Consider the following 12,733-nt stretch of genomic DNA (forward strand, 5'->3'; position numbering starts at 1 on the left):
CTGAGTGTGAATCTCTAAGAAGCCTTATAACGCTTTTGGAGAGGGGACAAAGGTCAGTCAGATGGCAAGAACATCTCACACCTAACAGAAATAACCCACCACTACCCAAGAGGCCTGGCTTCTAGAGCAGACTGTTGCCTTACTGCACTTTCCATGACGTGAGTCCTTTTCGAGACAAAGGAAGTGGGTAAAGTGACATTTCCTGTCCCTGGGGAAGGAGTGGTGAACTATTGCCGAGTGTGCACCCCCTTTGAGAGCACACACACCTGCTTCTATGGAGTTCTGCTTGGCCCAGACAGGCCCCCAAGGTACGTGTAAAGTTCTGTCCCCATAGCCTTCCTGAGCCTGAGCTCCCACTTCACGGTTAAGCAGTTGACCGAAGCCAGAGCGGCCATAGTGCCCACGGCTCTTGCTCCATCTCTGGGGCTCCGCATCTCTGCATCCCTGAGGGCAGGGGACAGGATCCTGAGAGGTTTTTAGGAGACTGGAACAAGACATTGAAAGATGGTGGCAGGTGGGAGAGTCTCGAACAAGGGAAGGCCTGGCCTAAGGGACCTACCTCTCTACAGGGCTTCCAGGCCTCAGAGGGCCAGCCTAGTCCCCAGGGTTCTTGTTTTACTGACAACCCTTCTGTTGCCATTAGTCCCCTTGAAATGCCTTGACTCCTTATTTCCATCCCTGGAGTCCCCACCTGCTATCCCTCTGGTACACACTTGCACTTCTCCCGTCCTCATGACTGGCCCTGTCAGGAAAAGACCCTTCAGGATGTTTAAGAGCCTAAAGTCTAGAAGGGAGGGAGAGGGAGAGGGAGAGGGAGAGGGAGAGGGAGAGGGAGAGGGAGAGGTGATCTGCCTCTGGGAAACCCCAGCAACCTCCTTTGTGCCAACAGGGAATCATGAAGCCACCTCTCCAACCTTCAGCACCTTCCAGCCCATGAACCTGACCCAGGAGAGATGCCAGGACTTGGGTTGTGGGGGCAAGCCTAGTATGCAGACTCTGAAGGAACAGGGGATTCAGCTCAGCCCCAGGGCTACCCACATGGTGGTGAGTAAAAACCTGGGTGGACACAGCTGCCATCCTCTCAAGGATGAAGGCATGCACACACATAAGCCCATGTCAAAACGAAAGCTCGCAAGAGAAAATGGCCAGCTGAGGACCCAAAGCAGAAAGTGGGGAGTGCCTTCCTCCCATGCATAGCTACCCATTTGCCCTCAGTTTCCCTGCCCCTGAAAATCTCAGGCCCAGTCATCAGGGGACCAGGACACAGTACACCCGCACCAAATGCAACTGTGTGCGTGCTGTGCTGGCACCTCCCTGTGCCCAGAGCATTCCAGATCTTTTGTCAGTTACCCTCACCCACCAGTTCAGCCTCCTTTACTAGAGAGGAAGCCAGTCTCCCCTGGGTTGGGGTGACTTCCTATACCATCTCCTGTTCTCAGGGAGCCAGTATGGAAGATACAGAAGGAATTTAAAAGTCGGTGGCCTTGGAAAGGTCTTTCTGGGCAATCTGACCCTAAAATAGATTGGGGGAGGATTTGGAATGAGGATAAAGAAGAGGCAACTTGGGGTCAGGAGAAGTCCTCTAATAATGGTCCATTCTGTCCCTGACTTCTCGCCCAGGCCCAGGCCTCTGCCTCAGCCCCAGGAGCTGCCTGGGCCCAAGGGAATGTCAACAGGGAAGAAGAGGTACCTGGGAAAGGTCACCTGTCATTGCAAGCTGAGACCAAAGCATGGGTCCAGAAGACCCAGGCCCACTGGCTCTTGCTCAGGACTGCCCCTCTTTGGTTCCATGGCTTCATCACCAGAAGGTGAGTCACAGAGGAAAAAAAACCCCAGAAGGCACAGGGTCCTGAGTCAGTCAGGACTCTAGTTTCCAAGGCCTCGTTCTCTCTCGCTCTTAGATTTATTTATTTAGACACACCAGAAGAGGGGCATCAGATCCCATTACAGATGGTTGTGAGTCACTATGTGGTTGCTGGGATTTGAACTCAGGACCTCTAGGAAGAGCAGTCAGAGCTCTTAACCGCTGAGCCATCTCTCTCCAGCCAGATTCTCCGTTTCTCAATCCTACTTCTCTTTCATTACCTCCAGCTCTCAACTCCAGACTCTATTACCATAACTACCATGTCTGTTGCTGCTGCGGCTCCCCCTCTATGAAGCCCAGGGTCTTTTGAACAGGACCCTTGTCCCCTCGTCTCCACTTAGTCTAGGTATGCTTGCTTGGGGTGGAGGTGAGAGGTCCCTTAAGAGAGCAGAATCGCCCCGCACTTCTCTCCAGGGAAGCCGAGAGGCTGCTGCAGCCCCAGCCACCAGGATGCTATCTGGTGCGCTTCAGCGAGAGCGCTGTGACCTTCGTGCTGTCCTACAGGTGAGGGGCGGTCCTCATTGACCACCTGGGGGCGGGGCTTCGTGCTACCTAAGGGACAAGCCCCTGTGCTGACCCACTCTCTCCATGGAGAGTTCAGGGTTCTTCCCTCAGCCCGGTGAGGGAAGAAATGGCAAGTCTGACTCAAGGTGGCCCTTCCAGGAGCCGGACCTGTTGCCGTCACTTCCTTCTTGCTCAGCTAGGGGATGGGCGCCACGTGGTGCTAGGTGAAGAGAGTGCCCACGTACAAATTCAGGACCTGCTTCAACACTACACAGAATACCCTCTCAGCCCCTACGGGGAGACGCTCACCCAACCCCTTGCTCGCCAGGTGAGCCCTTATCCAAATCCTATAACTGAATGCTGTCGCCCGTCATCTTTAGCATTCCCACCAAGTCCAGGTTACTGGCCTCTGCCTTCCTCATCCCAATCCATGACACTGGCTTAGCCACGCCTCTTCCAGAAACGTGTCCTTTCACGACCAGACCAGCCACAAACAGCAGGTTAAATTAAATGAAGTTTACTTAGTCTCCAGAGCAGGGGTGAGGGAGAGAGGTCCTGTAAATCTCGCTCATAAACCTTACTACAGTGGTAACAACTGATGATCTGGTGGTGGGATCATGTGCTGTGGCTGTGGTAGATGCTACTCAGCTTGACAGATGTCAGGGAGCCTCCACCTTCAAAAAGTGCAGACGCTTCAGACTGCTGTGTGCCGAGGTTAAACACAGAAGAAATAAACAGTGACGAATTATATCTATCTCCTGGCCTTCATGAGACATCTATTCAACAAGGGTGAGTGCTAGGAAGAAAGCCAAGCAGAGGTGGAGAGCAAGAGAGTAGGCAGTATGTCTCACAGGCACAGCAGAGAGGGTGGGGGACATCTGAACAAAGACCTGAATGGTGTCAGAGGGAGCCACACAGACAGCTGGAGGAAAAAGCATTTGGGGTGGAAGTAACAGCAGGGACAAAGGCCCTGATGTGGGAGCATGTTTGATGTGTCTGAAGACTGGGAAGTGACGAAGCAGCCTCACAGTGAGAAGAAGTGAGGATCCAGGATGATGGATGGATAGAGGTCGGAAGTGAGGTCACAAGGGTGATGATGTAAGAGGGCCCTGTGGCTCTCCTTAGATTTGATTACACTGTCGAATCAGAAGCAAGGGCCTCACCTGACAGGGTTGTGAGGACCCAAAAGGTGAAGACAGCTACAATGTTTCAGAGGCAGGGTGGGAGGGTGGAGGGGGTGTTAGGGCCAAACAAGGCCACCGGAGATGCAGACTGCAACTGTGTCATTGTTTCAGAAGTTGATGGTGCCGGCTAGCACAGGGGAGGTTGAAGGAGTAAGAGAGGGCCAGCTGGCTGTTTAGCGTGTGGAGCTGCCAGGGTCTTTGCAGAGCAAACGAGGAAGACATTTAGATGAAGGCTAGAGATGGAGCCTGTGTGAGCCAGGTGTGGAAAAATGTGTGCTTGGAGGTGTCAAGTGGGAAGCTGGGGGTGTTCAGAAGTAGCTGTAGGAGCATGTCTAGTTCCAGGCTACAGCACAAATCAAGCTTGAAGGTCTAGATCCTTCTAGAGCAGGCAGCCCTGGCATGGGATAGAGAGACTGGGCAAAGAGGCTGCAGAATGGGGAGACAGGCAGGTGGTGTGTGCGTCTGAATGCCTGCTGCAGCTCAGAGCCCCTGGTGGTGGGCAGAGGACAGCGTTGGGTCTGATGGAGGAAGAGGGCGAGGTATTGAAGCTGACCTTCCTGCAGTTTGGGCAGCAGGGTGAGCCTACTGCTTTCTGAAGGAGAGGTGAAGTTCAGGGTGGACACAGGAGAAAGAATTCTCACTTGGATGTAGAAAGTCTTGAGCAGATTATAGGCCTCCAGAAGCCGAGCGCACGTGGAACCCTGCGAGAGGCTGAGCTAATGCTGAGCTAAAAACCTTAAGTACCACAGGGTAGTTAGAAGGGAAGGCTCCTCTCTGTCCCTAAACATGGAGCTCCTGTCTTCGTATATTAAGCTTCTTGAGTTTGAAGAAATAACGCCAGGTGGTCATGGAGGTTGGTTCCCAGACTGACTGCTTTGGAGGCAAAGATTCCTAAAGCCTCCAAATTTTGCAACTGTAAAGCACAAATGAGAAGTCGGCCCCGAGTTCTAGATAGTTCAGTGTTAGACATACCTGGGAACAGAGTTCACTTCTATCCACAGTCCCTCAACACCTCTGCCCCCCACCCCTGCTCTCTCACACAGAGAACCCGGCCCACAGCACACTTCTCCCCCATCCTCTCAGACCTAATTGCTTTTCCTGAATCACCTGTCCCTGCCACCCGCCCCAACCCTGCAGGCTTCCTTCTCTTCCTGCAGACAGCTGAGCCTGCTGGACTTTCCTTGAGGGCTGAATCAGACTCTGGAAGCAAAAGACAGGACCCAGACACACAGCACAGCCTGCTCATCCAACACGGACAGGCCCAGGCCCCAGTACACAAAGAGAAAGTGTGGAGCTCCCAACAGAAAAAGGTACTGTATTGGTCCAGTCAGCCTGGAGTTGGGTGGGTGTGGGAAAGGGCATCAGGGCCTGGAGAGGGAACACAGGACAGAGGGAGAGGCCAGGAAGGAAGGGTTCTCATGGGTAGAGGCTCAGGCTGAGATAGGCCTGTCTCCACTGTTCTCATTAATTCTCTTCCCTGGCCTTGCCTTCCCCTAGACTTCCCAGGCATCCAGACCCAGGCCCCCTATTCCTGCCAAGCCTCAGCTTCCTCTTGAAGTCTACACAAGTCCTGCTCCACGTGCTCATCAGGCCCTACCCATTAACCCAGTCTACCAGGAGCCTGATGAACCCATAGCCTTCTATGCCATGGGGCGGGGCAGCCCTGGGGATGCTCCTAGTAATATCTATGCCGAGGTGGATGAGCCATCAGGAATGGTACCCACTGGGCACCCCAAACTCCAGAAGTGCTGGTCCAGGCCTATCTCAGAAGGCCAGGTAAAGAGGGTAAAGGGAAAGAAAAGCTCAAGAAAACCAGCAGAAAGAGGGAGCCCTGGGGCTGAAGAGATGGGTCGGTGGACTGTTCTTCCCGAGGTCATGAGTTCAATTTCCAGCAACCACCAATGATGGCTCCCAATTATCTGTAGTGAAATCCAACGCCCTCTTCTGGTGTGTCTGAAGACAGTGACAGTGTACTCACATATATAAAATAAATAAAACAATTATTTTAAAAAAGCAAGAGGGAGCCCCTCCTGAATGGCCGGCAAGGTGAAGGTCCGCGGGCTGAAACAAGATGGAATGTTCCAGGCTGCCGAAAACCTTTGCCCAGCTCCAGGCCTGAGGTTGTTCCTGTCCATTCACAAGGACTCAGCATTGTCAAGCCCTACCTGCCCTGACTTCAGAGAAAATTTAAGGGGACACTTTCCCTTTGACCTTTCTCCATCCCAGGCTGCCTCCTGTCCTGTCGGTCAGGCCTTCCTCAGACATATGTGGCACTGGTCGGGCTCCTCGGAGAAGAGCGCTTAGGAGCCCGTGCATCACCGCCAGTAGATAGAGGAGGAGGCTGCCACACTGTGCTCACGCTCACGGTTTCCCCACAGAGAATTTCAGTCATATCTCAATGTGGTATTACTATTAAATGAGTCAGACTCTTTCCCCTGTACCTGCCCGGGGTCCTTCCTCAGGCTTCCTCTCTGCTGCCACCGAAGGTCCCTGCTCCTCCTTCACCAGCTCAGCTCACCTGTACCCTTGCCAGCTATTGCCTTCTTAACCCTGGGTTTATCCAGCTTTGCCAAGGTTCCAAAGCCACTCGAACATTGATTCAGCCAATCTCATTCCCACCCTACACACAACACACACACACACACACACACACACACATGCAGAGCATGCACAGTGTCCACCTGTGTCCCATACCCTGACTAACACCTAGCACCCAGCTATCCAGCCAGAAATGTGAGGTCACTAAACATCTCTGCCCTCTTTGCTTCAGTCTCTGCAGGTCAATAAGGTCTGTCCCTCTCCCTAACCCCATTCTAGACCCTGCCATCTTCTCATCAAGACTTTTCTAAGAACTATGCTTTTTGTTGTTATTTTTGAGACTCACTGTGTAGCCCTGGTGTCCTAGAAGTTACTATGATGTAGACAAGGCTGGATTAGCACTTATGGATACCTGACTAAGCCTTCCACAGAATGCTGGGATGCTGAGTATGCATCCACACACCCGGCTCTAATTTTTCCCTCAATGCAAGGTCTCATGTAGCCCAGGCTGGCTTCCACCTTACTGTGAAGCTGATGAGGACCTTGAACTTCTAACCCTATTGCCTCTACCTCCTGAGTTCTGGGATTACAAGTGTGTGCCACCAGGCAGCTCATATAGTGTGTAGGATCAAACTTGGGGCTTGGTACATGCTAGGCAAGAACTGTATCGTCTGAACCACACGCCGATTTCACTAAGAATAGTTTAACTGCTCTCCTAGTATCGGGCTTGTCAGGTCTGACCCCATTCCTCCCTGAGAAAGCCAGGAAGCTGGCCCTCCAGCTCTTCTATACTGAGGTGAGGTCCCACTTCAAGCACCCCAATCATATTTCTCCAAACTCACCAAGGGCTACCAAGCCTCTTTTACTCAGCTCAGTCCTGCCTACAGCAGTCCCTACAAGCTCACACCCCACTGCCTGGCAACCCTTAACCCCACTCAGGACCACTTGCCCTTCTCCCTGCAAAGCCTTCCCGGGCCTGACCTCCTGACACACCCTTGCCAGGCCTCTGGTCAGCCGAGACCCCCATTATTCTTTTTTCTTCTATCTCCTCCTTCCTCCTGAGCATGAAGCACTGGAGGCAGGCCTTGGGGATGCTCAGCTATCTCCAAAATACTGACTCAATGCTTGGCATGAAGCAACCGCTGCAGGAAGGGAGGGGGGAAGGGAGAAGAGAGAGACAGACGGACGGATGGAAACCTAAACCCCCTCTGAAGGCTAAAGGGTTAAGACCACATACCTTCTAGAGACCATAGATCTGCCAAAGAGGCAGAGGGTATGACCCAGGGCTGTCCTCTGTCTGCAGAGGACAGATAGTCCAGAGTTGCATTCTGAGGACTGTATGGCAGAGTAAGACCCTCTCCTTCCTCGTCAGCCCCCTCCCCCTAGAGGCATGCCCTTCAGAACAGAACACCACGCCCGGCTCCCCCTCAGGGCCTCCTTAGGTGGGGTAAGTCTGATCTGGGAGGGTAACTTGTGGCATTTTGTGTCCTGAGACCTTCACACGCCCCTGTTTCCTTTCTTGGGGAAGGCAGGTGGGACAGACTACAGGTGAGCAAAACTCCTTCATCTGCTACACGGATGGCAAGGAGGTGTCATCCCGCATGCCAACTTTAATCCATCGGTCCCGGCTGCCTAGAGCGCAGAACTGGAAGGAGATTAAGGTCAGATCTAAGCTCAGCAGAAAAGAGCAGGGTGACGGATGAGTGATGCCTGCGGTGGGCGCAGGAAGGAAGGAGGAGCTGCACTTCTTTCTCCCCCATCAATTAAGTCCAGTTCTCTCATGATGCAAATAATGAAAAAGGCCAGAGAAAGAGAATGTCTGGGCCAAGGTCAAGGATTAAAACCCTGTTCAGTGTTCCTATCTATACTCTGGATCCTCTATTCTCCACAAGGGATAAAGAGATTTCCTCAGCTAAGAAACTGGTTGCTTTCTAGAGTTCTGCACCGGGACTTCCCTGCACCCCAGCTTTCCCTGTCCCCTTAACAAGTCTGCCTTCCCTATTCCAAAGCAGCCTGGAGGTCAGAGGAAAAAATGTGGTATCTGTGCTTCCTTATAGCAACACACACACACACACACACACACACACACACACACACACACACACACACACACACACAGTGCTCCCTTCTGAGAGTCACCAAGAACCAAGGCAAGGAGCCATATGTACTAAGGAAGCCATCCTGCCCTGGTTTTTCCTCCTGAAGAAACGGGACTTTAGGAAGCCTTGCTCCTCTGAGCCTTTGCATCTGGGCCCTGGTCCAGTTGTTGCTGTTGTCTGAAGAATGGTTTGGTGAGAACAGATGTTAGAATTTGTTTGTTGGTTCTTGTCTGACTAATAAATCATCATCAAGAATCTCCCTCCTCAGGAATCTAAGTCCTTCCAGCTCCTCCCCAACCCTTTTCTCTCTCCCACTGTGGTTCACAGGGATCTAGAGGTTCAAAAACACTTAGGCAAAAGTATTGATCTTTTGGCTGAAAGTTGAAAACCGTAAGGACAAGGACATGGGCTCCCTTTGCCAAGTGCTTCTCCCTTAGCTGGAGTAAGCTGGATAGGCAGGCAGGGGCGCAGGAGTGGGTGCCTATGAGACAGGAGAAGAGTGCCTTAGCCGCTTGTGAGCCCTCAGAGGATGCACACTCCTGAAACAGCTCCACAGCTTTCTTGGGACTTCCTTACCTCCTGGGCTTAAGTCCTTGCCTCACTCAGGAGCCCATCCCCCTCCCTGCCCCATCCTATGGGGTTTCCTCCCTTCTCTGCCCTGACTCACTTTAAGACTGGCTTCCTGCCCTAAAGCAAAACTCCTCTGGAGACCTGGCCAGGGAAGAATCTGCCCTAGATCCCACTCTCATCTTACACGGCTTTCTGAGGCTGGTCCTATTGGCTCCAGACAGAGTCACCTGAGTCTCTGGAGTGTTTGCCACTGCTCTCCACTCAGCTGTTACCCTGATTCTGCTAAGGCTCATTTAATGTAACATGTGCTCTTTGGGTCCTGCTTTCTTCTAAGGGGTTCTGCCCCTAGCTGAGGCATGGCAGTCTGACAGACCCTTCCCTTCAGTTTTGTTGCAAACAGCTGGGTACTGCCATAACTGCCCCTCCCCCAGCCTGGCACCGGCACCAGCTCCAGTGACTAGCCAGTTCTTTCTTTACCACTCCAGAGCTAATCAGCTGGAGAGCCATCGGTCCTGCATCAACAATTCCATGTCTGCTGGAGATCTAGAGCCCTCGTAAGCATGTGAAAGATGGGGGTGAGGAGCATGTGACAACCCCTCTCCCCGGGAGAGAGAGAGGTTGAAAACACAAGAAAGGTGTCATGGGAAACTTGGCTAATCACTTCAGGGTAGGCTCTGGGCAAGGCAAAAAGAGCGAACGATGCAGTAGAAGATGGAAGCAGGAAGTCAGAAAGCAAAGACTTTCCCTAGACTTGTAGGCAGAGTACCGTGGGCACCCACTTACTTAGGGCATTCTACTGTTGAACAGTGCAGACTTCAGGTCCCAAAGTCAAAGTGGAACTGGGGCCTCCCCTGCAGAGATGTGTTCTGCATGATGCAGCTTTGACTAGTATGACAACTGGGACCAGCAGGGGCTTTGGAGGTCCGTTGTGACACTTAAAGAGAGTGTGGGGTCAGAAGGGGAGGTGACAGAAAGCTTAGACAGTAAGACAGAGCCTTGACCTTGTCGTCCTAGCCAAGTCTTGATACTAAGAGATCCGCAAAGGGATTAAGGTCCTTGACCTGCCAAAGCTTGCAAAGGTAGCCCAGCCCTGAAGTTGAAGGAGTTGGGGTAGGTATAACTCAGAAGGAGAGCACTCGCCTACATAAGGCCCTGGGCTCAGTCCCCAGAGCATACAGAAATAAAGTTCAAGGTCATGATCCTCCCTGCCCTGCCCCGCCCCGCCCTGCTGGCTTCACTACAGACTTCAAGTGGCAGTTAGGCCTCGCAGTGAGAAGTTGAGTCATCAGAAGAGGGAAAGTGAGCCGGCTCCTTGACTTCACTGCCAGCCTCCTCACGAGAAGCTGGGACCGACTCAGCCTTTTCTGGCCATTCTGTCTGTGATGGTTGATGTTGTCAACTAGGCAGAATCTAAAATCACACAGGAGGTTAGCCTCCTAGCACACCTGTGCTGTGGCGGCAGTCTCTAGACTAAGGCTAGCTTCTGAGGCCTGTGAGTGGGAATATGCTCCTTAATTATGGATGGAACCACTTTTTGAAGCAGGGGATCCTGAACTATATACATGGAGAAAGGAAGCTAAGCACCGTTCATTCATTGCTGTTCCCTGGAAATCAGCTGCTTCAAGCTCCTGGTTATGGTTTGTACAGGTTAGGCCCAGGGAGTGGCACTATTAGGTGTGGCCTTCTTGGAGTAGGTGTGTCACTGGCTGTGAGCTTTAAGTCCTAGCTGCCTGGAAGTCAGTATTCTGTTAGCAGCCTTCAGATGAAGATGTAGAACTCTCAGTTCTGTCTGCACCATGCCTGCCTGGATGCTGCCATGCTCCTGACTTGATGATAACTGACTGACCCTCTGAACCTGTGAGCCAGTCCCACTGAAATGTTGTCCTTATAAGAGTTGCCTTGGTCACGGTGTCTGCAGTAAAACCCTAAGACACTCCTGTTGCCTTGACGTCCCTGCCATGACATGCTACAAAAAAAAAAAAACAAAAAAAAAAAAAAACCTTTCTCTCATCTGATGCTTTTGTCAGAATATTTTATTCCATCGACAGGAAAAGAAACTAAGATAGCATCCCTCCTGCCCGTTCAGGCACTCTGGACACTCTGGCACAGTTCCCACTGCAGATCCAGCTGTCCTCAGACCCTTTCACCCGTGACTGATGCTCATGACTGCCATTTCCCTGCTCCTTCAGTGAAGATAGTAGAAAGTTTCAGAAATGCCACTTGTCACAAGGACAAGAGACTGGAAAGCAGCGACCCTTGCACAGATGCACTCAAAAGGACTGGTCACCCTTGGTGACCTCTATATAGTCCTTCCCCAAATGCAAGCTAAAACCAAAATCCAACCCTTTCCAGGGACAGGCCATGTCAGCCAACAGCAGGGAGCTGCAGAGCAAGTTCTCTGTCCTTCTGCATCTGAGTCAGATATTCAAACACCTCAGTCTCCTCCACTCTTGTCCTGGCCAATGTGACAGTACACCTGTATCTTTAAGGATATTGATGGTTTGTTTTGAGGCAGGGTCTCACTCTGAAACCCAGGCTGGCCTTGAACCCATAAACCTCCTGCCTCTGTCTTCAAGGACTAAGGATAGGATACATGTGTCCTTAAGGCCTTCCCACCTTCTCTCTCTTGAGTGTTGCTGTTAGGCCAGTTTTAGGTACTTGTCATTCCTACTGTTCCTCTCTGATCCATCATCTGTGAGGAGGCCTATTTTCTCCTTTTCTTGACTCATACCTTTCAGAAAGGGTCTCACTACATAGCCCTAGGTGGCCTGGAAACCAGTGATCCACATGTCCCTGCCTTCCAAAGAGTGTTGAGATTAGTGTCCCACCATACCTGGCCTCCCTTTTGAATTTTGAGACTAAATCTCACACTTGTAGGCCTTAAACTTCTGGTAATCCTCCTGCCTCTACCTTGAAGGTTCAGAAATAATAGGTATGAATTATCACACATGCCAGCATTTCTCTTGGTGACTAGGAAATTCCAACCACCAAATAAAATGTCATCTTTGGTAAGACTAAAGAGTGACTTTTAAAAAATGTGGTTGGGAGCTGGTGGGGTGGCTTAGCAGGTAAGAGCACTTGCCCTTGAAGAGGACGTGGGGTTTGGTTCCTAGCACCCACACATGGTAGCCTACAGCCATCCTTAGCTCCAGTCCTGGGGATCTTGATGCCCTATTCTGACTTCAGTGGGGACCTGGCGCACATTTGGTGCACATACACACATGAATACATGGAGGCACAACACATATGCATACATCTTTCATACTTTAATTTTATGTGTATGGATATTTTGCTGGTGTGTATGTCTGTGAGTGGTAGGAACTAAACCCAGGTCTTCTGAAAGGGTAGCCTTTTAACCTCTGAGCCATCTCTCCAGTCTGACAAATTTTTAAAACTTTTTTCTAGAGTAGGGGCATAGTGGTGCACGCCTATAATCCCAGCTCTTAGCATATACAATTAAGGTTTGGTCAGCCTCAGCTATCTTGTGAACTCCAGACCAACCCGACTGCTGTAGTAACCATCTCAAAACACATTTTTTTTAAAAAATAAAGGTAGATGCAGACCGCTTGAGAACTGGAGGTATAAGGCCTATCTCCTGCATCCCAGCAGTGTAGGGCACCTCCTTCATCACAGTGCAGACTCTGAAGAGAAGCTGCTGAATGCAGGGTGTGACAACAGATGGAAGAAGCACCTAGAATGTGCCAGGCCCAGAGAGTACCTGGCACAAAGGGATCTGTACGACTTCCTGGCCCTGCTGACCTCACGCTCATCTAAGACCCCCACTGGGAGGCGGGCCTCAGCCCCAGCCCTGAACCTCAGTGGACAAAGGAGTAGCTGGAGCTGATGCTCCCTGCTGAGAGTGACTGGATGCACACATCCCAACAACTCAACTACAGTCCCTGTGGGACTCAGAGCCCTGTCTGGCTCCAACCCGAAGTAGGTCAGATTTCAGATAAGCTGGTAGTTTTCCTGTA

At 51.5% G+C, this 12,733-nt stretch overlaps 1 protein-coding gene and 1 pseudogene across 2 annotated transcripts in view; one reads left to right on the top strand and one right to left on the bottom strand.

The window, feature by feature from the left end:
* Positions 1-12,733, bottom strand: part of LOC308419637 (nucleophosmin-like) — a 506,796-nt pseudogene that overhangs the window by 437,862 nt on the left and 56,201 nt on the right. The gene's annotated exons all lie outside the window — the stretch shown is intronic.
* On the top strand, positions 275-5,457 carry SH2D2A (SH2 domain containing 2A; the record flags this gene model as incomplete). The annotated part of the gene is made up of 7 exons (XM_080915332.1): positions 275-308; positions 890-1,044; positions 1,627-1,808; positions 2,279-2,368; positions 2,528-2,696; positions 4,710-4,862; positions 5,050-5,457. The coding sequence occupies 7 exons, from the start codon at positions 275-277 to the stop codon at positions 5,455-5,457; spliced, it is 1,191 nt and encodes a 396-aa protein (XP_080771458.1).

This window comes from Micromys minutus (assembly GCF_963924665.1).
Source record: "Micromys minutus genome assembly, chromosome: 4".
NCBI classification, from domain to species: Eukaryota; Metazoa; Chordata; class Mammalia; order Rodentia; family Muridae; genus Micromys; species Micromys minutus.